At 43.6% G+C, this 25669-nt stretch overlaps 3 protein-coding genes and 11 non-coding genes across 14 annotated transcripts; 2 read left to right on the top strand and 12 right to left on the bottom strand.

The window, feature by feature from the left end:
• Positions 1-456: 456 nt before the first annotated feature.
• On the bottom strand, positions 457-4680 carry LOC109752824 (AUGMIN subunit 7). The gene is made up of 9 exons (XM_020311754.4): positions 4401-4680; positions 4176-4261; positions 4031-4092; positions 3800-3891; positions 3440-3565; positions 3162-3252; positions 2883-2990; positions 2629-2727; positions 457-908 (listed from the first exon to the last, which is right to left on the bottom strand). Exons 1-9 carry the CDS (start codon positions 4532-4534, stop codon positions 720-722), a joined length of 987 nt encoding a protein of 328 aa, XP_020167343.1. The 5' UTR covers positions 4535-4680; the 3' UTR covers positions 457-719.
• A 91-nt stretch (positions 4681-4771) lies between these two features.
• Positions 4772-18530, top strand: LOC109752813 (uncharacterized). The gene is made up of 3 exons (XM_020311736.4): positions 4772-5088; positions 6194-6471; positions 17963-18530. The coding sequence occupies exons 1-3, from the start codon at positions 4842-4844 to the stop codon at positions 18263-18265; spliced, it is 828 nt and encodes a 275-aa protein (XP_020167325.1). The 5' UTR covers positions 4772-4841; the 3' UTR covers positions 18266-18530.
• TRNAQ-UUG (transfer RNA glutamine (anticodon UUG)) lies at positions 7364-7435 on the bottom strand. The gene has a single exon. It is a non-coding gene; the product is annotated as a tRNA-Gln (tRNA).
• TRNAQ-UUG (transfer RNA glutamine (anticodon UUG)) lies at positions 8855-8926 on the bottom strand. The gene has a single exon. It is a non-coding gene; the product is annotated as a tRNA-Gln (tRNA).
• TRNAQ-UUG (transfer RNA glutamine (anticodon UUG)) lies at positions 9880-9951 on the bottom strand. Its single transcript has one exon. It is a non-coding gene; the product is annotated as a tRNA-Gln (tRNA).
• On the bottom strand, positions 11357-11428 carry TRNAQ-UUG (transfer RNA glutamine (anticodon UUG)). The gene has a single exon. It is a non-coding gene; the product is annotated as a tRNA-Gln (tRNA).
• Positions 12200-12271, bottom strand: TRNAQ-UUG (transfer RNA glutamine (anticodon UUG)). The gene has a single exon. It is a non-coding gene; the product is annotated as a tRNA-Gln (tRNA).
• TRNAQ-UUG (transfer RNA glutamine (anticodon UUG)) lies at positions 13181-13252 on the bottom strand. The gene has a single exon. It is a non-coding gene; the product is annotated as a tRNA-Gln (tRNA).
• Positions 14676-14747, bottom strand: TRNAQ-UUG (transfer RNA glutamine (anticodon UUG)). Its single transcript has one exon. It is a non-coding gene; the product is annotated as a tRNA-Gln (tRNA).
• On the bottom strand, positions 15945-16016 carry TRNAQ-UUG (transfer RNA glutamine (anticodon UUG)). The gene has a single exon. It is a non-coding gene; the product is annotated as a tRNA-Gln (tRNA).
• Positions 17568-17639, bottom strand: TRNAQ-UUG (transfer RNA glutamine (anticodon UUG)). The gene has a single exon. It is a non-coding gene; the product is annotated as a tRNA-Gln (tRNA).
• A 329-nt stretch (positions 18531-18859) lies between the features above and the next one.
• Positions 18860-18931, bottom strand: TRNAQ-UUG (transfer RNA glutamine (anticodon UUG)). Its single transcript has one exon. It is a non-coding gene; the product is annotated as a tRNA-Gln (tRNA).
• Positions 18932-18999: 68 nt separating this feature from the next.
• TRNAQ-UUG (transfer RNA glutamine (anticodon UUG)) lies at positions 19000-19071 on the bottom strand. Its single transcript has one exon. It is a non-coding gene; the product is annotated as a tRNA-Gln (tRNA).
• A 533-nt stretch (positions 19072-19604) lies between these two features.
• On the top strand, positions 19605-23156 carry LOC109752812 (photosystem II 22 kDa protein 1, chloroplastic). Its single transcript, XM_020311735.4, has 4 exons — positions 19605-20277; positions 20377-20490; positions 22402-22648; positions 22742-23156. Exons 1-4 carry the CDS (start codon positions 20062-20064, stop codon positions 22984-22986), a joined length of 822 nt encoding a protein of 273 aa, XP_020167324.1. The 5' UTR covers positions 19605-20061; the 3' UTR covers positions 22987-23156.
• Positions 23157-25669: the final 2513 nt, after the last annotated feature.

The following is a 25669-nucleotide window of genomic DNA, read 5'->3' on the forward strand; positions in this document are numbered from 1 at the left end:
AAATCACATATGCTCTTAAATGCAATGGCAAAAAGTAATCTAGTGAGCTCTCTCTAAATCAAAAAGTCCAAGACAAAACTGGACACCATGTTCCGTGTACATGTACTGTAGATCAGTAGTGTAGTTCCTCTCTCTAGGAGATAAGGCCCCGGCCTGGTTCCCCGCCCTCCATTGGTTGCTCCAATGGCGGGGTGGTGGTGGGAACCCTGATTTTGCGTGTTTGACATGTAGTCAGGGTTAGAGTATGGTGTCATGGTGACGCAGCTTAGATGGCGGCGGCAGTGTTGCGTAGTAAGGACATTGATTAGCTGGTGGGTTAGTGTCATTGGCAACAAGATAGCAACCAACCAAGCTTCCAATGAGGTGCCAGGCAGTCGAAGAATGCACCAATGATCAATGATCAGGTTTGATAATATGCCAGGCAGTCGAAGAATGCACCAATGAGGTGCAGAGACATAATCCATCACAATCAGTTTCGCTATGAATGTAGAAACACATTTAACTAGTGCTATGCTATCAAATTTATAAGAATTGTTCATTGAACGTCACAAGTTACAACTGCAAAAGAATCAACAACCACACACAAATACACGACCACACCGACAATTGGAACACAAGCTTTACTCCGCGCCTCAACTGAAACCAAAAGGCAAACAACTGAATCACTACAAGCTTACACGTGTACCAGAGTTGAATCTTGGTATAAGATGGCCATAAAATCATAGCGTTTCACCCTGCTCCCGTGCCACGGAAGTTGAAAGGATGGCAAGGCTGTTGTTTAAGAACGTGAGCGCGGATTCACAGTCTGAAATGATTTTTGTGACGGATGAAGGCTCGCTTGAATTTGAAAGTGAACCAGCTGCCATTGCTGTATATGAATCTCGCAGGCTCCTCAAATTTCCAAGGAACTGCACATCATAAATAAACACTCAAGTCAAAGCATGTTTTGTATGAGTATGGTTGACGCCATCAGCACTTAGCCAGAGCACGCTAACTACTTGAAAGGACATGAATTACTACAAGAGCTGTAAAAGTTTGAAGGAAGAGGTGGTATTATTTTAAATAGATGACACAGCGTAATTCTACATAAAGCTATACCATGTTATCTTATACTCCCTCCGTCAGAAAAAGGTTGTCCCTCAAATGGATGTATCTAGCAGCAAGTTGCTAGATACATCCATTTGAGGAACAATCTTGGGACAAGCTCTTTCGGACGGAGGGAGTACTACCATTTTGGAGATACATTTCATAGAACAGAATACAAGGACCACTCACTAAACAGAAACTTCCAGGCTTATAGATATCTGAAACTACCCAGATTTGCTTTAGAATTGCAGCAGGGTGTTTAATTCCCGTTGACTAGAGTTCACAAGATAAGATAATATTGCCGGCCATCAGCATTTCAAAAATAACACCAATAAGGTTTATACGGAGGCTATTTTTGAGTTTTTTGACAGGGAAAAACAAACATCTGTCCTGTGCATTAAGTTCATGTTGCAGGACAATAAATAACATATGATGATAAAACGTCATTGAAATTGAAAGAAATGTCATAAAACTATGACAGTATTTGACATACTGAGTGCCTACTGACAAATGAACTTCTACTAGTAAGATGCCCGTGCGTTGCACGCAACACCGAAATGCATTGATCCGTGTCATCTCATGTTTAACAAATATTGATAGGTTTCTTCGGATATTCATTCTTCTCTAGAGCTCACAAGCATATGGGTGAATAGTAAATGTAGGAAAATAGATAAAAAAATATCTTTTGCAAACAAAAGCGTTCAAGTGTTCAACCTGCATCCAAAACTTCACGAAGAAATAACACTTATTGTGCTTTGCAAAAAATGATCTTCAAAAAATATTTTTTTGAGTATCGATTTTGTTTATTTTTTCTAGACAGCTATGAATGTAACTCAGGATGACTTGGAAGGGGGCAGAGGAGATGGCGAGGAGGAGGGGGTCGTGGCGGTGGTCGGCAATGCGGCCCAAGCGAAGGCATGAGAGGCGTTGGGGGCAGAAGACACCAAGAGCATCAACCTCTCCAGATTCTTCTTATTTTGTCATGAGATGGCTAGATGAGGTGAGAGGCAGGGGGTTATCTACAAACGAGTAGTGGAGTGCGGGGGCCTTTTTGTAAAACTGACATAGTTTGTCTCAGATGCGTTGGATGTAAATCGAACGGTTGTAAATGAAGGATGGCAGGCACACCATCATCACCAACTCAGCTTTTTATAGGAGTAAGTACTAGCAAGAGGCCCATGCGTTGCATGGAACATCAAGATGCATTTATACGAGCTGTTTATCTCGTGGGAGACGAAGATGAACGAGGGAAGTCCTTATCTGCAAATGTGGAGAGGGGTGCGGGTATTTTTTTGCAAAATTGTCATAGTTTGCTTTCTATCTGTCAGATATAGATCGGACGGTCCATATTGCAGGATGGCAGGCACACCATCATCACCAACTCAGTTTTTTATAAGAGTAGAGATAAAGATACTATTTTCATCCCATCAAAAGTTCAAATAACCAGATCATGACATATAGGTCAGACCGTCAGAGATAGACAAAAAATTCAAATGAGCAACAAAGTGACCAGTAAACGAATAAAAAATATTCAGATAGTACCTTTAAAAGTGTGTTATAAGCCTCTAACAAGCGGTTAGCAGCTGGACCAAACCCATGCAACTGTGGCACCTCCATCATGTGGGTCCAAGGATGAATTTCCTACAACGGGCAAATAACTTATATCATCTAACAACTCAAAACACATGAAAAATGATAATCAGAAGTACAAATGATATCCATGTCAAGGTTGTTTGTCTGGAATATAAAGAGGAGATACAGGGAGAAAATTACATAACGATGCATAAGATATTCACCTTAGTGTATATCATATTGAAGGATTTTACTGTTTCAAGAAACGATTGCAAATGTTCCCTCAACTTCAACTCTGTCTCGGCATAGTCTTCGTTCGGATTATAGTCATACTGGGCAGCAGAGACCACTGTTAGCGCAAATAGCATACTACAGGATACCGTCAACAAACTAACAAACATGATATGCATGGGAATTTCAGATAGGAGTGTATAAATTGATTTTAAAAATACGATCACAACTATACGAATACAGAAGTAGGATCCAGTGCTGAGTTTATATACCTTTGAGGCTAGCTCCTGCACCATCTGTTGCAGATTTGACATCTTTTTGGTATACTCAGAGAGCTTCAACTCTAGTTCTGCTATATCAGGCCTGCAAAATGATAATTTAACTCAGTGAAATAGTGGTGGTTCACTGGTTCTTTAAATTGCTAGTCAACTGGGGGTCACAAGACGGCAAGATAGATTAATAAGTACCATTTAAGGGGTTATAAGGGTGCTAGAAATCCGAGCCCTCTAAATAACACAAATGATAAGAGCATCATATTGGGCGTACTTACAGGGGGTAAATTGATTGTATTTGGACATCTGCAGGAAAAAGCTTGCACTCCTCTGAAAATATTTGTGCCTGTTTCTCTGCAATGGAATCTACAAGTTGTACGTCCTTTGCCAACTGCTCATCAACACTGCCAGGGAGCAATTTGTCAGAAAATTTATGTTTTAGGTGCCCTAATACTGAGGTTAAAGCATCATCTAATATTTTCTGTACAACACAGTACATTTTGCATCAAATATTCCTTTCCGCTTACAGTGCTAGAAAATGTTTAATTGAAAATAGCTACCGTCATCAGAATCTGACTAATGCCTTTGTATAATCAGCATAGCAAAAGTATACCACAGACAGTAAAGTGCAAACCAACCTCCACTCTGGATTGTCGGCATAGCAGCTAGCTTCAACCAAGTCAACAATTAGACGGAGGAGCTCCACCCGCTCGTCGTAGCTGCCTCTGCCCTGCAATCCCACAAAAGATGACACACGTTGAATCTGAGTTTGCGATTCTCACACACCAGAGATCTGCCATCTGTGTGTAACAAAATCTAATACTCAACAAATGTAAGCCTCGTAGCACAAAGAGCTGCATTCCTCTCACCTGAATCGCCTCAGTGTCGACCGAAGGCGTGATACCCAGGAAATTCGCGATCTCCGCCAAGTCTGCATAACCCCAACCATCAGCACAAGGCACGAGCAAGCACTCCCAATTCGCTTCGGCGAAACGGGTGGAGCAGAAACCTTACGTTGGATCCTGCTGTTCTCCTCGTCGCGGTCGAGGCTGTCCCCCTGCCAGTTCTGCTGCGTGAACGGTGATCTGTCGCCCAGCAGCCTCCGGACCACAGCAGCAGCAGCAGGTCAGCAAACGAAACCCTCAATTCGGAAACCCTACGAGCCCCAGAACCCGTCCCGGAACACACGGCCGAGGACGGGCGGGGCGGAAATGCGGGGGCGGGCGGTGGCGGGCGTACCGGAAGAAGAGCCACTCGAGGAGGCGGTAGCGCTCGACGCCGGCGAAGAGGAGCGACTGCGCGGGCGCGCTGGCGCGCGGGTAGGCCAGCAGCGCCAGCTTCCGCTGGATCTCCTCCATCTGCTTCGACGCCATGGGGAGGGAATCAGCCCCCCGCTCGCGGCGGCCGGCCGGCTTCGGAGGCTGGTGGTGGTTGGGTTTGGGGGGGATCGAGCCGAGCAAGATGACGTTACGCTCGGGGCATTTCTTTTCCTCTTTCTACCTAGATCGAATTATTTTCGTTTCAAATTTCGAAGGATCGGTTCTCTCCTCGTGGTGGGGCCCGCATGTCGGGTTCCAGGCCCGTAAAGCAACCACCGAGCGGTCCAAGCGGCCGACGAAGAGGGTAGCGTGTGGACGGGTGCGGCTCTCGGCTCGCCACGCGGAGACGGCACGAGCCCCGATGCCGCCGCCCCGCCGCGCCGGCGCGGGCGACACGAGCGCCTTCTTCGCGGCGACGCTGGTGCTGTGGGCCGTGTCGGTGGGGTTCGAGATCGGCGCGCGGGGACGCCGCGAGCTGGCCGCCGTGGCCGCCGGCTTCGCCTTCTTCCAGGCCGCCAACACGGCCGTCCGCGCCGCGGTCTCCCGCGACCCGCTCTTCGTCAACACCGCAGTCTCGCTGCTCCACTCCTCCCTCACCTCCGCCTCAGGTCTGCCCCCCCCCCCCCCCCCCCCCCCCCTCCCCCGAACCCTCGCATTTCGTCCCGTCGCTTTTCCCGTACACGTGCTTTGGGTTAATCGCCTTGTAGAAGAAAGCGTGTGCCTAGTTGACTTCCAGCGTTACGCGAATTTGGTGGGGATAGAGAGGGCGCGGCAGATTAACCAGCCGGTGAACCTGTTGATGCTTGATGCAATTTGGTCAGTCCTGGACAAAAGGGCTATGAGTTATGTACTGTTAGTGTTAGTATCGTTGATCACTGTGATACTGCTTACTTGTGCTGTTGAAAACTGTCTCCATTTGAGCTTTGATTGGCTGAAATTGTGCAGGATTTCTAAAAGCCCATATTGCTTGCTACCTTGCTGTTTATAGCATGTTCAGCTTCTAGAGGTTGTGTGGTTTCAGTTTCCAAGTAAATGTGGCAACCATGCAATGGCCTTGCGTGCAAATACTTTCATGTTTTCCATGCAAAATTGACAACCCTTAAAAAGAATGGTGATGGCATAAAGTGTGTTTAGAAGAGTTCACTAGTTAGGCACCAAATATCTCCATTTTGTCTGCTAGTTGGGTGGAAAATCAGCACTTAGTGCCTAAACGCCAATTTGGTGGGCCTAGGAGGGATAAATTGGCTAGCAGGAAGGGTGTCACCTAGTGCCTGGGGGCCCTCTAGGTGAACTAGGCGGCTGATTTTTAGAACACTACCTTTCTCAAACATTACTTTTCGTGTAGCACTTCTTTGTACGTACTTATTGCCAGTAAATCCGTCTCACATAATTGACAGTGCCTAAGCAAAAAAATGATAGAAATGGAATTTTATGTCCTAGATGGTCGGATATGTGCCATTGGATTTAGTGGTGCTGTTGTTTCTCTCAAGATAGCTCGTAGGTGTGCCTAAGCATTCCTTCTGCAGTATGTAGAACTGTTGATCCTTCTTTTAAATGGATGGCTCGTAGGTGTAATGTATATTCTTCAAAGCTTACTATGTCTTTTTTTTGGTAAATATTTATCTCTTTAGTTTGTTCCATCGATGCTGCCATATGTTATTGAGTTCTTAGGCTCGTTGATCGCCTCTATCTCACTCCTATCTCGATTTGCAGTTATCTTTGTTCTATTGTGCCAATGGCGTACCAAGGGCCTTGAGAACATGTTTCAGCATGAAGAATTAGTTGGTAGCAGTTGGATTGGAGCATATTCTGCTCTGTGCTTTTCATGTGGCTACTTTGCTTATGACCAATTGGACATGCTCCGCTACCGGCTGTACAGTGGATGGATTCCTGGGATTCTGATGCATCACCTTATTCTGCTTATTTGCTTTACGCTAGCTCTGTATCGGAATGTGACAATCAACTACCTAATTCTCACTCTTCTATGCGAGGTACATACACATATCTTTTCTCATATTTTCTGGCATTTAATTTTGTTGACAAATTTGGTTTACTTGGTCACTTCAAATAGTTTTTTGTCTTATCATTTGCCATGGGGTTACTATTTACCTAGTTGTTGAGGAATAAGTGTGTACTCCTTAAGAGAATCCTTTCCTTTGCACTTATAAATTGCATTGCACCTAAATTGTGACCAACAGACCATCTTCGTGGCCTGTGATGTAAATCAGTACACTAGCATTGCCTTTCCAACTCAGGATTGCGAGCTGCTGTCACAAGCATGACCATACTCGGTAGATGACCACATTAATAAGTTGAAGCCCAAACTTTATTGCAGTAAACCTTTTGTCAATGATAATACAAAGAGAACGTAGAGAAGACCTTTCACTTTATCAGTACAATTTGGAACAAATGACATGGTAGGTCCATTCAGTATGACCTTGAAGGTTAACTGTTTTGGTTGCCCAGCTGGGATTTAAACCACTTGATAGTGGCCATTGCAGTTCCTTCTTCGTGTTCACTAACATTGCTAGAATACAATATTTTGAGTTCTTGCACGGGTCGGCGCATCACATTGCTAGAATTGAATAGGCAATCATGTCTTGTTTTAAGAACACGGTATCGAAATAATTAGTTCAGTCCAGTCTCCACCGTAATCAGTGGGTAGGTGTACATTTGGAGTTACACTTTTCTTTCACTTGTGAGTATTTGTATGGTCTGCATATATTTTACCAAGGAAATACTAATCAGCAAAAATAGGAGTAGCCCTAGAAACACTAATTTCAGCAGAAAAATCGCGAGTAGATATATTTCCTGAATACTAAAACCCGGAAAAAATGCGAGTACATTGTACCATGGGAATACTAAAATGTCAGCTAAAAAAGTAGGTCTCGCCGGAATTCGAACCCAGGTCGCCAGATTCAAAGTCTGGAGTGCTAACCACTACACTACGAAACCATTTGTTGAGTGTGGTACACTGATGGTTATATTTCTGCCATTTGGCTCACAGCCAAAATATTTTCCTTTACTTGATGGTTCCTGTGAAATTTCTTTCCCTTTTTTGGATTTACTTCCATTTGCCACTTGGCAGCTACATGTAGCAAGTAATATCCGACAAGTAACTTATGTTATTTTATTTTTTCAATTCATTTTAGCCAAAGGCTCAATTGCATGGGTATGATAATTTTGTCTCATTGAGCTGCTATTAGGATTTACTAGGTGTTTAGTGTTTGTTTGGTGTTCTTTCTCTTGTTCTTCGTTACGCTTCAAGGATATATTATGCACTTAAGAACACACAACATATGAGAGGAGATGCATTGGGACAAAAATTGGATAACAAAATGTATAAAGCTTCAACATGATTAGCCAGTGGTGGATTTTCCACAACTTGTTCTATAGCACCTTAAAAAAAAGCACATTGCAAAAGCATTGTTACTATTAGCATCATCCTTGTCGTGGTCAGGTCTCCCTTCTTACATGTCTCCGATATGGCGATATCTCACTTCTATGGTCTGTAGTTGTACCCCACCTCTTCCTTCGAGCTCATCACCTAATCCCCATCGTCTCATCTTACCACTCTCTGACTATCCTAGGATTAAATCTGCATTCAACTTGTTCGCCCCTTTCGACAATTTCGCAACAGAGTTGTAGCCCAAACTTTGTTGCAGTAAACCTGTTTGCGGAACGATGATGCATAGAGAACATAGAGAAGGCATTCCCCTTTATCCTTACATTACAAGTAATGTGGTCAGTATTCAATATGACCTTGAGTCCTTGAAGGCTAATTGTTTTGATTGTCCATCTTGGCTTTCGACCACTCGTTATTGGCCATTGCAGTTTCTTCGTCATCTCCACGCACATTGCTAGAATACAAGATTTTGAGTTTTTGTACGTTTCTGCATCACATTGCTAGAACAGAATATTAATGAGTCATTGATGTCCCATTTTAAGAACAAGGGTATAAGCATCTATTGAAACAAGTAGTTCAGTTCAGTCTCGACCGTAAGCAGTCTGGAAGTGGTACATTTGGTTGCAGCGTCTAATCTGAAGACTGAAGTTAACAAGTATAGGTAATGCCCCTTTCTTGATAGTGTACTGTAAATTTTGGCGAGGTTATAGTCACACCAATGTAAATCAGAAGGCAGATATATGTTTCAAGTGTTATTAGCCTCTAGTCTGAGTATCTGTACCATGGATGGTCTGGGTACATTGTACCAGGGAAATATTAAATATCAGCAAAAATATGAGTACATTCTACCCTGGAAACACTAAATGTCAGCTAAAAAATTGCGAGTCAATATTTTTCTCAAATACTAAATGCCACAAAAAATGTGAGTATATTGTACCATGGAAAACTAAATTGCCAGCTAAAAAAGTAGGTCTCGCCGGGATTTGAACCCAGGTCGCCAGATTCAAAGTCTGGAGTGCTAACCACTACACTACGAAACCATTTGTTGAGTGTGATCCACCAATTTTTATATTTGTGTCATTTGGCTTACAGACAAAATATTGTCTCTTTAGGCGATGCTTCATGTTAAATTACCTCTGTCTTTTTGGACTTGCTTCCGGTTGCCACTTGGCAGCAAAATGGAGCAACGCATATCTGATGAATGCCTTATTTTATTTTATTTTTCAATTCATTTTAGCCAAGGGCTGCATTGTGTGAGTACGATCTTTTGTCTCTTTGGGTTGCTATAAGGGTTTTGTAGGTGTTTGATGTACGATAATTTGGAAAAAGTAATGTGGTCGGTCCATTCATTATGACCTTGAAGGATAATTGTTTTGATGGGCCAGCTGTGCTGTCAACCACTCGGTAGCGGCCATTGCAGTTGCATCTTCATTTTCACTCACATTGCTAGAATACAAGATTTTTAGTTATTGTACGGGTCTGCATCACATTGCTAGAATAGAATATTAATGAGTTTCTTTTGCGGGTAAATGAGGCGTTGATGTCCCTTTTTAAGAACAAGGGTATACACATCTATGGAAATAGGTAGTTCATACATTTGTTGCAGCTACTAATCTAAAGTTAGTAACTATAGGTACTAAATGTGCCTTTTTTGATGATGTACTGTAATTTTTTGGCGAGGTTACAGTCACACGAATGTAAATCAGAAAAACGAGGTATGTTTCAAGTACATATAGTTACTAACTTTTTGATGATGTACTTTAAGAACTGTAATTTCTTAGCCTCTAGACTATGAGTATCTGTACCATGGAAGGTCTGGGTACATTGTACTAGGGAAATACTAAATGTTAGCGAAAATAGGAGGCACATTCTACCCCGGAAACACTAAATGTCAGCTAAAAGATTGGGAGTCTATATTTTTCCTGAACACTAATATGTCATAAAAAATTGTGAGCACATTCTATGCAAATACTATATTGCAAGCTAAAAAAGTAGGTCTCGCCGGGATTCGAACCCAGGTCGCCAGATTCAAAGTCTGGAGTGCTAACCACTACACTACGAAACCATTTGTTGAGTGTGACCCACTAATGGTTATATTTCTGTCATTTGGCTTACAGACAAAATATGTTCCTTTACTCGATGGTTCCTGTTAAATTTCCTTCTGTTCTTTTGGACTTGCTTGCGGTTGCCACCTTGCAGCTGAATGGAGCAAGGAATATCCAATGGTACCTTATTTTATTTTATTTTATTTTGGTAAGGTTATAGTCACACCAATGTAAATCAGAAGACAGAGGTATGTTTCTAGTGTTATTAGCCTCTAGATTGTGAGTATTAGTATACCATGGTAGGTCTCTATACATTGTACCAGGCAAATACTGAATGTCGACAAAAATAGGAGTACATTCTACCCTGGAAACACTGAATGTCAGCTAAAAGATTGTGAGTCGATATTTTCCCCGAATAGTAAAATGTCATAAAAAATGTGAGTTTATTGTAGCATGGAAATCCTAAAATGCCAGCCAAAAAATTAGGACCTAGGTCGTCAGATTCAAAGTCTGGAGTGCTTAGCACTACACTATGAAACCATTTATTGGGTGTGACTCACTGATGGTTATATTTCTGCCATTTGCCTTACAGACAATATTTTCCTTTACTCCTTGTGTTAAATTTCCTTCCTATTTTCCATACTTGCTTCCATTTGCAACTTTGGAGCTTAATGGAGCTAGGAATATGAATATCCGACAAATAACTTCTTTTTAAAATTCATTTTAGCCAAGGGCTTCATTCCGTGGGTACCATAATTTTGTCTCATTGAGCTGCCATTAGGATTTACTAGGTGTTTGAGGTACGGTAACTTGGAACAAGTAATATAGTCGCTCTATTCAGTATGACCTTGAAGGATAATTGTTTTGATTGCCAGTTGTGCTTCCAACCACTCGCTAGTGGCCATTGCAGTTCCTTCATGTTCACTCACATTACTAGAATATAATATATTGAGTTCTTGTATGGGTCTGCATCACATTGCTAGAATAGAATATCAATGAGGCATTGATGTCCCCTTCTAAGACTAAGGTAGACGCATCTATGGAAATGGGTAGTTCAGTTCAGTCTCCACCGTAAGCACTGGGGAGGGGGTAAGTTTGGTTGCAGATACTAAGCTGAAGTTAGTAACTATAGGTACTGAATGTGCCTTTTTTGATGGTGTACTGTAAATTTTTGTGAGGTTATAGTCACACCAATCTAAATCACAAGACCGAGGTATATTCCAAGTGTTCTTAGCCCCTAGACTGTAAGTATCTGTACCATGGAAGGTCTTGGTACATTGTACTAGGGAAATACTCAATGTCAGCAAAAATAGGAGTGCATTCTAACCTGGAAATGCTAAATGTCAGCTAAACGATTGCGAGTTGATATTTTTCCCGGATACTAAAATGTCATTAAAAAAGTTGAGAAATGCCATCCAAAAAAGTAGGTCTCGCCGGGATTCGAACCCAGGTCGCCAGATTCAAAGTCTGGAGTGCTAACCACTACACTACGAAACCATTTGCTGAGTGTGACCCAGTGATGCTTATAGTTCCTGTTAAACTTTCTTCTGTTCTTTCGGACTTGCTTGCTTTTGCCACCTTGCAGCTAAATGGAGCAAAGAATATCCAATGATTATGTTGTTTTATTTTATTTTTCGAAATCATTTTAGCCATGTGCTCCATTGCGTGGGTAGAATATTTTTTTCCCATTGACCTGTATTAGGATTTAATAGGTGTATTAGGTACGATAATTTGGAACAGGTAATTTGGTCGCTCCATTCAGTATGATCTTGAAGGATAATTGTTTTGATTGGCCAGCTTGCTTTCTACCACTAGCCAGTGGCCGTTGCAGTACCTTTTCAAGTTCACTCACATTGCTAGAATACAATATTTTGAGTTCTTGTTCAGTCTCTACCGTAAGCAGCGGGGAAGGGGTGCCTTTGGTTGCAGTGACTAATCTGAAGTCAGTAACTATAGGTACTGAATGTGCCTTTCTTGATTCTGGCCGTAAATTTTGGTAAGGTTATAGTCACACCAGTGTTAATCAGAAGACAGAGGTATGTTTCAAGTGTTTAGCCTCTAGACTGTGAGTATTAGTACCATGGTAGGTCTGGGTACATTGTACCAGGGAAATACTGAATGTCAGCAGAAATTGGAGTACATTCTACCCTGGAAACACTAAATGTCAGCTAAAAGATTGTGAGTCAATATTTTTCCCGAATACTAAAATGTCATAAAAAAGGTGAGTTCATTGTAGCATGGAAATACTAAAATGCCAGCCAAAAAATTAGGTCTCGCCGGGATTTGAACCCAGGTCGCCAGATTCAAAGTCTGGAGTGCTAACCACTACACTACGAAACCATTTGTTGGGTGTGATCCACTGATGGTTATATTTCTGTCATTTGCCTTACAGACAATATTTTTCTTTACTCGATGGTTTGTGTTAAATTTCCTTCCCTTTTTTCGGACTTGCTTCCATTTGCAACTTTGGAGCCTAATAGAGCTAGGAATATCCGACAAATACCCTTTTTCTTAATTCATCTGAGCCAAAGGCTTCACTGTGTGGTTACCATAATTTTGTCTCAGTGAGCTGCTATTAGGATTTACTAGGTGTTTGAGGTGCGTTAATTTGGAACAAGTAATATGGTCGCTCCATTCTGTATGACCTTGAAGGATAATTGTTTTGATTGGCCAGCTGCGCTTTCAACCACTTGCTAGTGGCTATTGCAGTTTCTTCTTCATGTTCACTCCCATTGCTAGAATACGATATTTTGAGTTCTTGTACTGCATCACATTGCAAGAATAGATTATTGGTGAGACATTGATGTCCCATTTTGAAAACAAGGCACATCTATGGAAATAAGTCAGTTCAGTCTCCGCAGCCGTAAGCAGTGGGTAATGGGCATCTTTGGGCTTTGGTTGCAGCGACTAATCTCAAGTTAGTAACTATAGGTACTGAATGTCCCTTTCTTGATAGTGTACTGTAAATCTTGGCAAGGTTTTAGTCACACTAATGTAAATCAGAAGACAGAGGTATGCTCAAGTGTTATTAGCTTCTACACAGAGTATTTGTATCGTGGAAGGTCTGGGTACAATGTACTAGGAAATACTAAATATCAGCAAAAAGGGGTACATTCTACCCTGGAAGCACTAAATGTCATCTAAAAAATTGTGATTCGATATTTTTCAGGACTACTATATGTCATCAAAATAAAATAAAATTGTGAGCTCATTGTACTATAGAATTACTATAATGTCAAATAAAAAAGTAGGTCTCGCCGGGATTCGAACCCAGGTCGCCAGATTCAAAGTCTGGAGTGCTAACCACTACACTACGAAACCATTTGTTGAGTGACATCCTCTGCTGGTTATATTTCTATCATTTGGCGACAAACTACTTTCCTTACTTGATTGTCCCTGTTAAATTGCCTTTCATTTTTGTGGACTTGCTTCCGTTTGCCACTTGGCAGCTAAATGGAGTGATGAATGTCCAAAGAATACTTCTTCTCCATTCATTTTACCCAAAGGCTCCATTGCGTGGGTATGATAATTTTGTCTTGTTGAGCCGCTATCAAGAATTACTAGGTGTTTGAGTGTTTGTTTGGTGTTTTTTCTCTTCTTCATTAAGCTTCAAAAGTATATATTATGCACTTCCAGCATACATCATATGAGAGGAAATGCATTGCGACAACCATTGGATAACAAAATTTATCTAGCTTCAACATGATTAGCCAGTAGTGGATTTCCCACAACTTGTTTATGTACCTTAAAAATAAACACATGGCAAAAACATTGTTATTATTAACGCCAACCTCCTGGTGGTCGAGTCGCCCTTCTTGCAGGTCTCTGATATCTCAGTTCTGTGGATCAGTAGTTGTAACCATACCCCCCACACCCACCCCACCCCACGCGCATCTCTTCTCTTCCGTCGAGGTATCGCGGGCCGCTATCATACCATCTTACCGCTCTCTAATAATCCTAGGACCGAATCTGCGCTCAACTTGTCCACCCCTTTGACAATCTCCCGAAGGAGTTAATGCGTCTTAGCAACTAAGCTGTAGCCCAAACTTTATTACAGTAAACCTGTTGCCAGAATGATGATATGAATAGAACGTAGAGAGAACATTTAACTTTATCCTTACAGTTTGGAACAAGTAATGTGATTGGTCCATTCAGTATGACCTCGAAGGTTAATTGGTTTGATTGCCCAGCTGGGCTTTCAACCGCTCGCTAGTGGTCATTGCAGTTCCTTCTTCATGTTCACGCACATTGCTCGGTTACAAGGTTTTGAGTTCTTTAATGTGTCTGCATCACTTTGCTAGAATAGAATATTAACGAGACGTTGATGTCACATTTTAAGAACAAGGGTATAAGCATCTATTGAAATAAGTAGTTTTGTTCAGTCTCCACCTTAAGTGGTGGGGAATGGGTACATTTGGCTAAGTTAGTAACTATATGTACTAAATGTGCCTTTCTAGATAGTATACTGTAAATTTTGGGGTTATAGGCACAGCAATGTACTGTGAAGCAGAAGACAGTGGTAATAAGTTTCAAGTCTTATTAGCCTCTAGACTGTGATGGAAGGTCTGGGTACATTGTACCAGGGAAATACTAAATGTCAGCAAAAATAGGAGTACATTTTACCCTGGAAACACTAAATGTCATCTACAAAATTGGGAGTCGATATTTTTCCTGACTAAATGTCATCTTAAAAAAAAGTGAGCACATTGCACCATGGAAATACTAAAATATCAGCTAAAAAAGTAGGTCTCGCCGGGATTTGAACCCAGGTCGCCAGATTCAAAGTCTGGAGTGCTAACCACTACACTACGAAACCATTTGTTGAGTGTGATCCACTAATGGTTATATTTCTGTCATTTGGCTAACAGACAAAATATTTCCCTTTATTCCATTGTTCCTTCTAAATTTCCTTACATTTGTTTTGGACTTGCTTCCGTTTGCCACTTGGCAGCTAAATGGAGCAAGGAATATCTGACGAATACCTTTTCTTTTGAGTTGAGTGGGTACGATCATTTTGTCTCATTGGGCTGCTATTACGATTTACTACGTGTTTTGAGTGTTTGTTTTGTGGTTTTCTCTTCTTCATTAAGCTTCAAGTATATTTATGCACTTAACAACACACATCATATGAGAGGAGATGCATTGGGACAACCATTGGATAATTTTTTGTATCTACCTTCAACATGCTTAGCTAGTAGTTGATTTCAACCACTTGTTCTATGGCATCTTAAAAAATGAGCACATGACCAAGACATTCTTACTTATTAGCACCACCCTCGTTGTGGGCTTGTGGCAGGCTTGCCCTTCTTACACGTCTATATTGTCTCACTTCTTTTGATCAGTAGTTGTAACCGTGCCTCCATAGGAAGAGAACGTAGATAAGACAATTCTCTTTATCCCTACAATTTTGGAACAAGTATTACAGTCGGTCCATTCAGTATGAACTTCAAGGTTAATTGTTTTGATTACCCAGCTGGGCTTTCAACCGCTCGCTAGTGGCCATTGCGTTCGTTCTTCATGTTGACTCACATTGCTAGAACACAATTTTTTTTTCTGGTATGGGTCTGCATCACATTGCTAGAATAAAATATTAATGAGACAATGTCCAATTCTAAGAACAAGGGTATAACCATCTATCGAAATATGTAGTTCAGTCTTCAACGTAAGCAGTGGGGAAGGGATACATTTGGTTGCAGCGACTAATTTGAAGCTGGTATGTATAGGTACTGAATGTGCCTTTTTTGATAGTGTACTGTAAATTTTGGTAAGGTTATAGTGACACCAATGTAAATTACTAGAGTTATGTTCAAGTGGTATTAGCCTCTAGACTTAGTATTTGTACCATGGAAGGTCTGGGTACACTGGGAAACACTGAATGTCAGCAGAAATAGGAGTACATTGTACCCTGGAAACACTAGATGTCAACTAAAAATTTGTGAGTCGATATTTCATCCAGCTAAAAATATGTGAGTACACTGTACCATGGAAATACTATATTGTTAGCTAAAAAAGTAGGTCTCGCCCGGATTTGAACCCAGGTCGCCAGATTCAAAGTCTGGAGTGCTAACCACTACACTACGAAACCATTTGTTGAGTTGATCCACTGATGATTATTATATTTCTGTCATCTGGCTTACAGACAAAAAATATTATCCTTTACTCGATTGTTCCTGTTAAATTTCCATCTGTTTTCTTGGACTTGTTTTCGTTTGCCACTTGGCAGCTAAAGTGAGCAAGGAATATCCAATGGATGTCTTATTTTATTTTAGTTTTTCAATTCATTTAGCCAAAGGCTCTATCGCGTGGTACAATAATTGTCTCATTGAGCTGCTATTCGGGTTTACCAAGTGTTTTGAGTGTTTTTTTGGTGTTTTCCCTCTCTTTATTAAGCTTCAAGAATATACATTGTGCACTTAACAACACACAATATTTGAGAGCAGATGCATTGGGTCAACCATTGGATAACAAAATGTATCTAATTTCAACATGGTTAGCCAGTAGTGGATTTTCCAGCACTTGTTCTATTTCACCTTAAAAAATAAGCACATGACCAAAACATTGTAACTTATCAGGTCCACCCTCGCCGTGGCCGGTCTCTGATATCTCACTTCTGTGGGTCAGTTGTAACCATCCCCCCCCTCCTCCCTGCACGTCTTCGTTCGCGTCCATCGCCTGCCGCAGGTATATCATCTTACCGCTCACAGTCTAGGACCGAAACTGCGCTCAACTTGTCTGCCCCCTTTGACAATGTCACGACAGAGGTAATACCGTCTTAGCGACTAAGTTGTAGCCAAACTTTACTGCAGTAAACCTGTTGCTGGAATGATGATACAAAGAGAACGTAGATAAAACAATTCACTTTATCCTTACAATTTGGAACAAGTAATATGGTCGGTCCATTCAGTATGACCTTGAAGGTTAATTGTTTTGATTGCCCAGCTGGGCTTCCAACCACTCGCTAGTGGCTATTGCAGTTCCTTCTTCATGTTCACGCACATTGCTAGAATAAAAGATTTTGAGTTCTTTAACATGTCTGCATCACATTGCCAGAATGGAATATTAATGAGACATTGATATCCCATTTTAGAAACAAGGGTACATTCTATCGAATTAACTAGTTCAGTTGAGTCTCCACTGTAAGCAGTGTGGAAGGGGCATATTTGGTTGCAGCAACTAATCTGAAGTTAGTATCTCTAGGTACTGAATGTGCCTTTCTTGATAGTGTACTGTAAATTTTGTTATAGTCAGACCAAGGTAAACCAGAGGACAGCGGTAGTATGTTCAAGTTTACCATGGAAGGTTATTAGCCTCTAGACTGAGAGTAGTTGTAGCATGGAGGGTTATTAGCCTCTAGACTGTGAGTTGTTGTACCATGGAAGATTATTAGCCTCTAGACTGTGAGTTGTGTACCATGGAAGGTTATTAGCCTCTAGACTGTAAGTAGTTGTACCATGGAAGGTTTGGGTACCAGGGAAACACTAAATCTCAGCAAAAATAAGAGTACATTGTACCCTGGAAACACTAAATGCCAGTTAAAAATTTGTGAGTCGATATTTTATCCAATACTAAATGGTCAGCCCAAAAAAGAAGTGAGTAGATTGTACCATGGAAATACAAATATGTCAAATAAAAAACTAGGTCTCGCCGGGATTCGAACCCAGGTCGCCAGATTCAAAGTCTGGAGTGCTAACCACTACACTACGAAACCATTGCTGAGTGTGATCCACTGATGGTTATATTTATGTCATTTGTCTATTTTCCTTCCTTGATGGTTCCTGTTAAATTTCCTTCCGATTGCCAATTGTACAGGTCTGCATCACGTTGCTTGAATATGAGTACAATATTAATGAGGAATTAATGTCCCTATTTAAGAACAAGGGCATAACCATCTATCGTAATAACTAGTTCAGTTCAGGCTCCACCGTAAGCAGGCAGTGGGGAAGGGGTACATTTGGTTGCAGCGATTAATCTTAAGTTAGAATATTGGTACGACAGCAATGGCAGACAGTTTGACGAACTTTATGACTGCAGATGCACTCCATATTCTTGCACGTACGGAAATTGAGGAGGATGGCTGGATTCCGGGATTTCAACAGAAAACTTGTGAAACTGGAATGGGTACTCAACTGGACTACCTTTGTGACAGCAAGGGTGATCTGCCACATATTGATCACATACAAACTGATCACCGACGCACACAAGTTTGATAAAGGCATTGAGCTGCCACTAGCTCTTTCTGGTATGGCAGGAATGAATGTGCTCAATGTATCTTTAGGGCTTGATCTATTTAAAGCGTTCGCGCGAGAGAGAAATCAGCAGACGCATCAGGACTGAATGTTCTTGACAGTGTAGTGTAAATTTTGGTAAGGTTATAGTCACACCAATGTAAATCAGAAGACAGAGGTATGTTCTAAGTGTTGTTAGCCTCTAGACTGTAGTGACAACCTATATATGTAATCTTATGTATGATGAATTTGTATTAAGATGCCTCGCGGAAAGATTCTCTGGCTTTTGCCAGCATTAGTGGAATTACATAGACAACCCAACCTGGATCCAGCATTTGTGCAGATTTTTTAAAGCATTACCTCTGTCCGAAAAAGCTTGTGTTAGATTTACTGTACCTTTGTCTAGATAGACAAATCTAAGACAAGCCTTCATTGTGAATGTTATTTGTCTATGGTTTTCGATACGTGTTCTTCAACACCTCTCTTTCACTTGTGAGTATTTATAGCATGGAAGGTATGTGCATTGTACCATGGAAATACTAAATGTCAGGGAAAAAGCGTGATTACACTGTACCATGTAGATACCAAATGTCTGAAAAAGAAAATTAATCTGAGTACATTGCAAACTGAAAATACTAATCTAAGCTAAAAAAATATTGAGTACACTACGATTTAAATGGCTGATGTTAGATTAAAAAAAAGTAGGTCTCGCCGGGATTCGAACCCAGGTCGCCAGATTCAAAGTCTGGAGTGCTAACCACTACACTACGAAACCATTTGTTGAGTGTGATGACACTGGTAATTATATTTGATTACAGATGTTATTAGACAAAAAAAACGAACAGGTCTCGCCGGGATTCGAACCCAGGTCGCCAGATTCAAAGTCTGGAGTGCTAACCACTACACTACGAAACCATTTGTTGAGTTTTTTCCAGTGGTAACTATATTATATTCTAATAATAACATTTTCATTTACATTCCGGTTAAATTTCTTTTCTATTTTTTTTCACTTGCTTTCGTTTGCCACTTGGCAGCGAAATGGATTTTCATTTCATTTTAGCAAAAGACCCCATTGCCATAATCTACCACTCTCCGGCTATCCTCCTAGGACCGAAGCGGCCCCCAATTTGTCCGCCCCCTTCGATGTTGCCACGACGGAGGTGAAATGCCAGCATCGTCTTTGTCACTAATCTGTGGCTGAGGTTATGCCACAATGGGAGAATGTCACCGCTGTGGCGAAGAGGTGGAGTAGATGAGTTCGTCGGACCTCACCCGAAGATCCGGAGGCTGGAAATTCATTTCGCTAATTTCCACAAAAAGAGTTCACTAGCCGAGCGACGGATGGCACTGCCGATACCAGAAACGCCAGCCATGCCACTCACAGTCCACTTCGCTAGGCTCCAACGCGGTACGCTACAAATTACAATGTACCAGTGTCCTCAGTCCTCACACACGCGTGGCACCGCTGCAGCCTGGCCCTGGAGCACTTTCCGGTGGGACAGTGAGGCGAGTGCAGCAGCGTACCGACCACCTACTGCCTCTGCCCCGTCAGCCCGTGGCCTCGTGCCGTACGCACGACGTGCGGCCGTGGTTCGATCGCACGAACCGTATCAGCTGCGAGCCCTGCGCAAGTGTGCATCGCCTCGGCCATTGGCGGGATTCGGGGAAACGTGGTCTCTCCGCTGCCCTTCGCGCACCCTATCCTCGCCCCGCCCGCTCGCCAATCGCGCGCCCCCGCAGCGCCACACGTACGCCCGGGAACACCCCCACCCCCGTGCCGTGCGATCTCATAAAATGTGGCCGCGCGGCCGCAGAGCAAAGTCCCCCAAGCTGTAGCACCCCCACAGCCACAGCCACAGACGCGCGAAGCGATATCATCACGAGTGAGCGTCTAGGCGGGCATCCATGGCACAGTCGATGCTCATGTCCGGCGTCAACGGCGTGGCCTCCGGCAGGAGCCTGCTGCAGGCGGCCCGGCCGTCGTCGGCGTCCACGCCCTTCTCGCGGCTCGCGCTCTCCTCCTCCTCGTCGGCGGCAGCGTACTACAAGCACATGCCGTCCCTCTCCGTCCGGACCATGGCCCTGTTCGGCAAGAAGACCAAGGCCGCGCCGGCCAAGAAGGTTCGAGCCTAGCTACCTGATATATTGTTCACCAATGCAGGTCTAGCCTCTGCTTGTTTATCTGACGCTGAATGGCCTTGATTATGATTATATGTGTAGGTCGTTGCCCCCAAGCCCAAGACCGAGGACGGTATCTTCGGCACGTCCGGCGGGATCGGTTTCACCAAGGAGAACGAGCTCTTCGTCGGCCGTGTTGCCATGATTGGCTTCGCCGTGAGTACTCCTGCAGTGTAACTTAACCATGCATGGACGTCTTTTATGTGCGGACCATTCCAAGCGTAGACACACAAACAGACACTAGGCCGTTCCAAGGGTACGTAGAGTAGCTGCTGAACAAATTAAGTCACTAGCAATCGGGTTTGCCACAGGATGCAAGGCATCTACATATGTCCCTGTGGTAGGTTCAAACTGAAACTGGCCGAGGGGGGGGGGGGGGGGGGGGGGGGGGGGGGGGGGGGGGGAATCTACCTACATGCTATGAAATGGTGTTAAAAGCTTATTCATTTTCTTAAAAAGATCAGAAAATATCATTTTCATTAATAGGAAGAAAAGAAACGGAAAAGCTCAAGTTGGTTTTTCTAGGATAGTGCCTATAACGGCGCAACTACTAGTAATAAATAAATATACGGATTTACCTATAAATAGTGCAGAGTTTAAACTACTGGTATATTTCAAATCAAAAGTGTTAAATAGTTCAAAGAAAGTTATACATATAACCTATAATATGTTTTGTAAATTATTTAACTTGTTTCTAAAATTTTCAGTTTTTGTACTAAATTTTCATAAAACAAAATAGTACCGCAAATTTAGTCTAAACATTAGTACTACTCTATAGAATTAGATGGGGCTGAGAAGAGGTTGGCGTTGATCAAGAGGGTTTAGAATAGGACTGAGAGCCAGGAGAGAAGATCTCATTAAACTTCAGAAGAGTCAATATTAAATTACTCCCTCCGCTTCCTAAAGATAAGTCTTTTTAGTCCCCGGTTCGGCGGCGTGTTCTGGTGGAGCAGATCGGTGTCCGGGGGAAACCTTGGCCGCCTTGGCTGGCCAGCAGCGGCGACGCCGCTTTTTGGCGCCGCTTTCCTCCTTTGGGGCGCTGCTGAGGGCACCATCTCTCCACTCCGACCCATGTCCGGGTGAAAGCCCAAGATCCGATGCGGATCGGGCGTCGGCGGCACCCCGTGCACCGTAACCTTTCTGAAGGCGACGCCAAGGACATTGGGATCGGATGGAAGGGTCTGCAGGTGAGGGGTGGGGGTGTGCTGCCTCCCGTTCGGTGGAGCGGTGTTTCGTTCTACATATTCTTGGCGGCGGCTCTTGGCGGCATGGAGCAGCGGAGGCTTGGCGTCAGATGTGTGGTGATGGACACGCGCAGGAGGTCGACGCTGTCTGGCGTCGTGGTGGCGTCGGCGGCAACGAGACCGGGCAAGGCCGATGCAACGGTACAGCTCTGAAGATAGATATGTGGCGGGTGGCTGTGGCGGCCTCATACCCGGCAGGCGTCCTGGTTGAGGAGCACGCCGGACTGGTGGGTGCCCATACCCGGCAGGCGTCCTGGTTGAGGAGCACGGCGGACTGGTGGGTGCCCATACCCGGCAGGCGTCCTGGTTGGGACCTCAGGTCTTAGATGTTAGGTTTGGCTGCGAGGTCTGTTTGGTATTAGGCCCAGACCATCAGCGCCCCTTCATCAGTTAGATAGAAGTAGCGACAGAGGTTGCGAAGATGGTGGCTTTGGTCTTACTGTTGTACGACTTTGTAAGGTCTTGTGTTAATAATTAATAAATTGGCCGTATGCATCGTCCAGATGCAGAGGCCGGGGATATTCCTCCTTTTCTAAAAAAAGAAATTCTAATACAGACTACGTACGAAGCAAAATGAGTGAATATACACTTAAAATATATTTATACACATTCATATGTAATCTATATTGAAATCTCTAACAAAGATTTGTATTTAGGAACGGAGGGAGTAGTATTTGCTATGATGCATCGAAATTATGTTTAAACGGCAGTGTACATTGCACAACTAGTGAAGCAACAACACACTTTTCTTGAAAAGGGAACGGTCAAGATGTCCTTTTGGTTAGCCCGATGATAACTGTTTTACTATTGATGATGTCTGCAGGCATCGATCTTGGGAGAGGCCATCACCGGCAAGGGCATCCTGTCCCAGCTGAACCTTGAGACCGGCATCCCGATCTACGAGGCGGAGCCCCTCCTCCTCTTCTTCATCCTCTTTACCCTCCTCGGTGCCATCGGCGCGCTCGGAGACCGCGGCAGGTTCGTCGACGAGCAGCCCACCACCGGCCTCGACAAGGCCGTCATCGCCCCCGGCAAAGGCTTCCGCTCCGCCCTCGGTCTCAGCGAGGGAGGTACGTAGCACACACACATTTCCCATGGATCTATACATCGACCAAGCTCGTCGCCGGCCTGTCTGATCGTCTCGACGGACGGAAACGATGCAGGGCCGCTGTTCGGGTTCACCAAGTCGAACGAGCTGTTCGTGGGGCGGCTGGCGCAGCTGGGGATCGCCTTCTCCATCATCGGGGAGATCATCACGGGCAAGGGCGCGCTGGCGCAGCTCAACATCGAGACCGGGGTGCCCATCAGCGAGATCGAGCCGCTCGTGCTCTTCAACGTCGTCTTCTTCTTCATCGCCGCCATCAACCCCGGCACCGGCAAGTTCATCAGCGGCGAGGAGGACGACTAGATCACGCGCGAATGCTTTTTGGCCATTAATTGTACGTCCGTCCGTCCGTGCTTTGCTTGTTTGTTGTGTACGTGAGACCTTGGGGTGTACTTAGGTGTAAGAAGTTGGTCGTTGCCTTATGAAAAACAAGAGCTAGCAGCTAATTTGCCATGCATACCGACAGTTGCAAATCTATCGTCTCGGATTCTTTGATCGTTCCCTTCTCCCTTAATGAAACGTGTACAATATAATTCTTGAAATGAAAAATAAACCCAAATGATATTTTTACTACTATAGTTGCCATCGAAAAAGAGAAACACTAACTCAAAAATAAACTGAAGCACGAAAATTGCCATGCTTGACAACTAAAGTTGCTATCCTCGTGTCACTAAACTTGCCATAAAAATATTCGGAATTGCCATGTATTCATATCATTATCAGGGTCCAAAATAAAAGGCACAACTATATGCAAGTCGTCTTGAAAAAATCATGCAAGTCGATTTTCTCCAGCCGTTTGTATGAAATCCAACGGCCGGGCACCCTTCCTCCTCCGGCTTCTCCTCTTCTTCCTCCTCCTCCAGTGACTCACCTCCATGTGTCAACTCCGGCTATGGTGTTGCGTTGTCCCCGCCTTTGGCGAGGTCATTGTCTGCCAGCGGGAATAAAAAAACTAAAGGCACCCCACACCTGCACCTGTCAAGACCTCGCCTCGCCTCCACCTGCCACATCATGTTCGACGCCGGCTTGTTCCCAGCTCGGCCTCGGAGCTCCACCTCGCCTCCCTTCCTTCTCCATGAAAGTCGACTTACACCAATGCGATTTTCAGAAACCTTATGAATAACAAATGAAAAAAAAATTGGCTAAGAACTACAAAAGGCACCTTGATCTATATTATCTTCTTGAAGTGATCGAGTACTTTTAGAGATAGACAAGTAATGGTCCAGGACAACCTTTGTGCTTACCAATGATGTCGCATGCTATCGTGAGAAGGATAAAACAACCATCTTTCAGGTACTAGAATCACACAATCACCGTTGTTTTCGCGAGCCGCAACATGTTGAGTAACGTAGCATGCAATTTCAAAAAAATTCCTACGATCGCGCAAAATCTATCTAGGAGATGCATAGCAACGAGAGGGGGAGAGTGTGTCCATGTACCCTCGTAGACCGAAAGCGGAAGCGTTAGGTTAACGCGGTTGATGTAGTCGAACGTCTTCACGATCCAACCGATCTAGTACCGAACGTATGACACCTTCGAGTTCAGCACACGTTCAGCTCGATGACGTCCCTCGAACTCTTGATCCAGCAGAGGGTCGAGGGAGAGTTCCGTCAGCACGACGGTGTGGTGACGGTGATGGTGATGTGATTTTCGCAGGGCTTCGCCTAAGCACTACGACGCACACGGCTAAGAGAACAACTGATGTGCTATGGGGTGCCCCTGCCCCCGTATATAAAGGAGGGGAGGAGGAGGCGGCCGGCCAAGAGGGGCGCGCCATGGGGGGAGTCCTACTAGGACTCCACTCCTAGTAGGATTCGCCCCTTTTTTCCTTTCTTCATTGGAGGGGAAAAGGAAGGATTGGGAAAGGGAGAGGGAAAGAGGGAAAGGGGGGCACCACCCCCTCCCCTAGTCCTATTCGGACTCCCATGGGGGGGGGCACCCCTTGTGGGCTGTCCCCTCTCTCTCCCGTGGCCCATGAGGCCCATGACTTCCCCCGGGGGGTCCCGGTAACCCCTCGGTACTCTGGTAAAATACCCGAACCACTCGAAACCATTCCGATGTCCGAATACCACCTTCCAATATATCAATCTTTACCTCTCGACTATTTCGAGACTCCTCGTCATGTCCGTGATCTCATCCGGGACTCCGAACAAAATTAGGTCACCAAAACACATAACTCATAATACAAACCGTCATCGAACGTTAAGCGTGCGGACCCTACAGGTTCGAGAACTATGTAGACATGACCGAGACACATCTATGATCAATAACCAATAGCGGAACCTCGATGCTCATATTGGTTTCTACATATTCTACGAAGATCTTTATCGGTCAAACCACAATAACAACATATGTTATTCCCTTTGTCATCGATATGTTACTTGCCCGAGATTCAATCGTCGGTATCATCATACCTAGTTCAATCTCGTTACCGACAAGTCTCTTTACTCGTTCCGTAATGCATCATCCCGCAAGTAACTCATTAGTCACATTGCTTGCAAGGCTTATAGTGATGTGCATTACCGAGAGGGCACAGAGATACCTCTCCGATACTCGGAGTGACAAATCCTAATCTTGATCTATGCCAACCCAACAAACACCTTCGGAGACACCTGTAGAGCATCTTTATAATCACCCAGTTACAATGTGACGTTTGATAGCACACAAGGTGTTCCTCCGGTATTCGAAAGTTGCATAATCTCATAGTCAGAGGAATATGTATAAGTCATGAAGAAAGCAATAGCAATAAAACTTAACGATCATTATGCTAAGCTAACGGATGGGTCTTGTCCATCACATCATTGTCTAATGATGTGATCCCGTTCTTCAAATGACAACACATGTCTATGGTCAGGAAACTTAACCATCTTTGATTAACGAGCTAGTCAAGTAGAGGCATACTAGTGACACTCTGTTTTGTCTATGTATTCACACATGTACTAAGTTTCCGGTTAATACAATTCTAGCATGAATAATAAACATTTAT

The sequence above is a fragment of the Aegilops tauschii genome, chromosome 3, assembly GCF_002575655.3.
Source record: "Aegilops tauschii subsp. strangulata cultivar AL8/78 chromosome 3, Aet v6.0, whole genome shotgun sequence".
Taxonomy (NCBI): Eukaryota; Viridiplantae; Streptophyta; class Magnoliopsida; order Poales; family Poaceae; genus Aegilops; species Aegilops tauschii.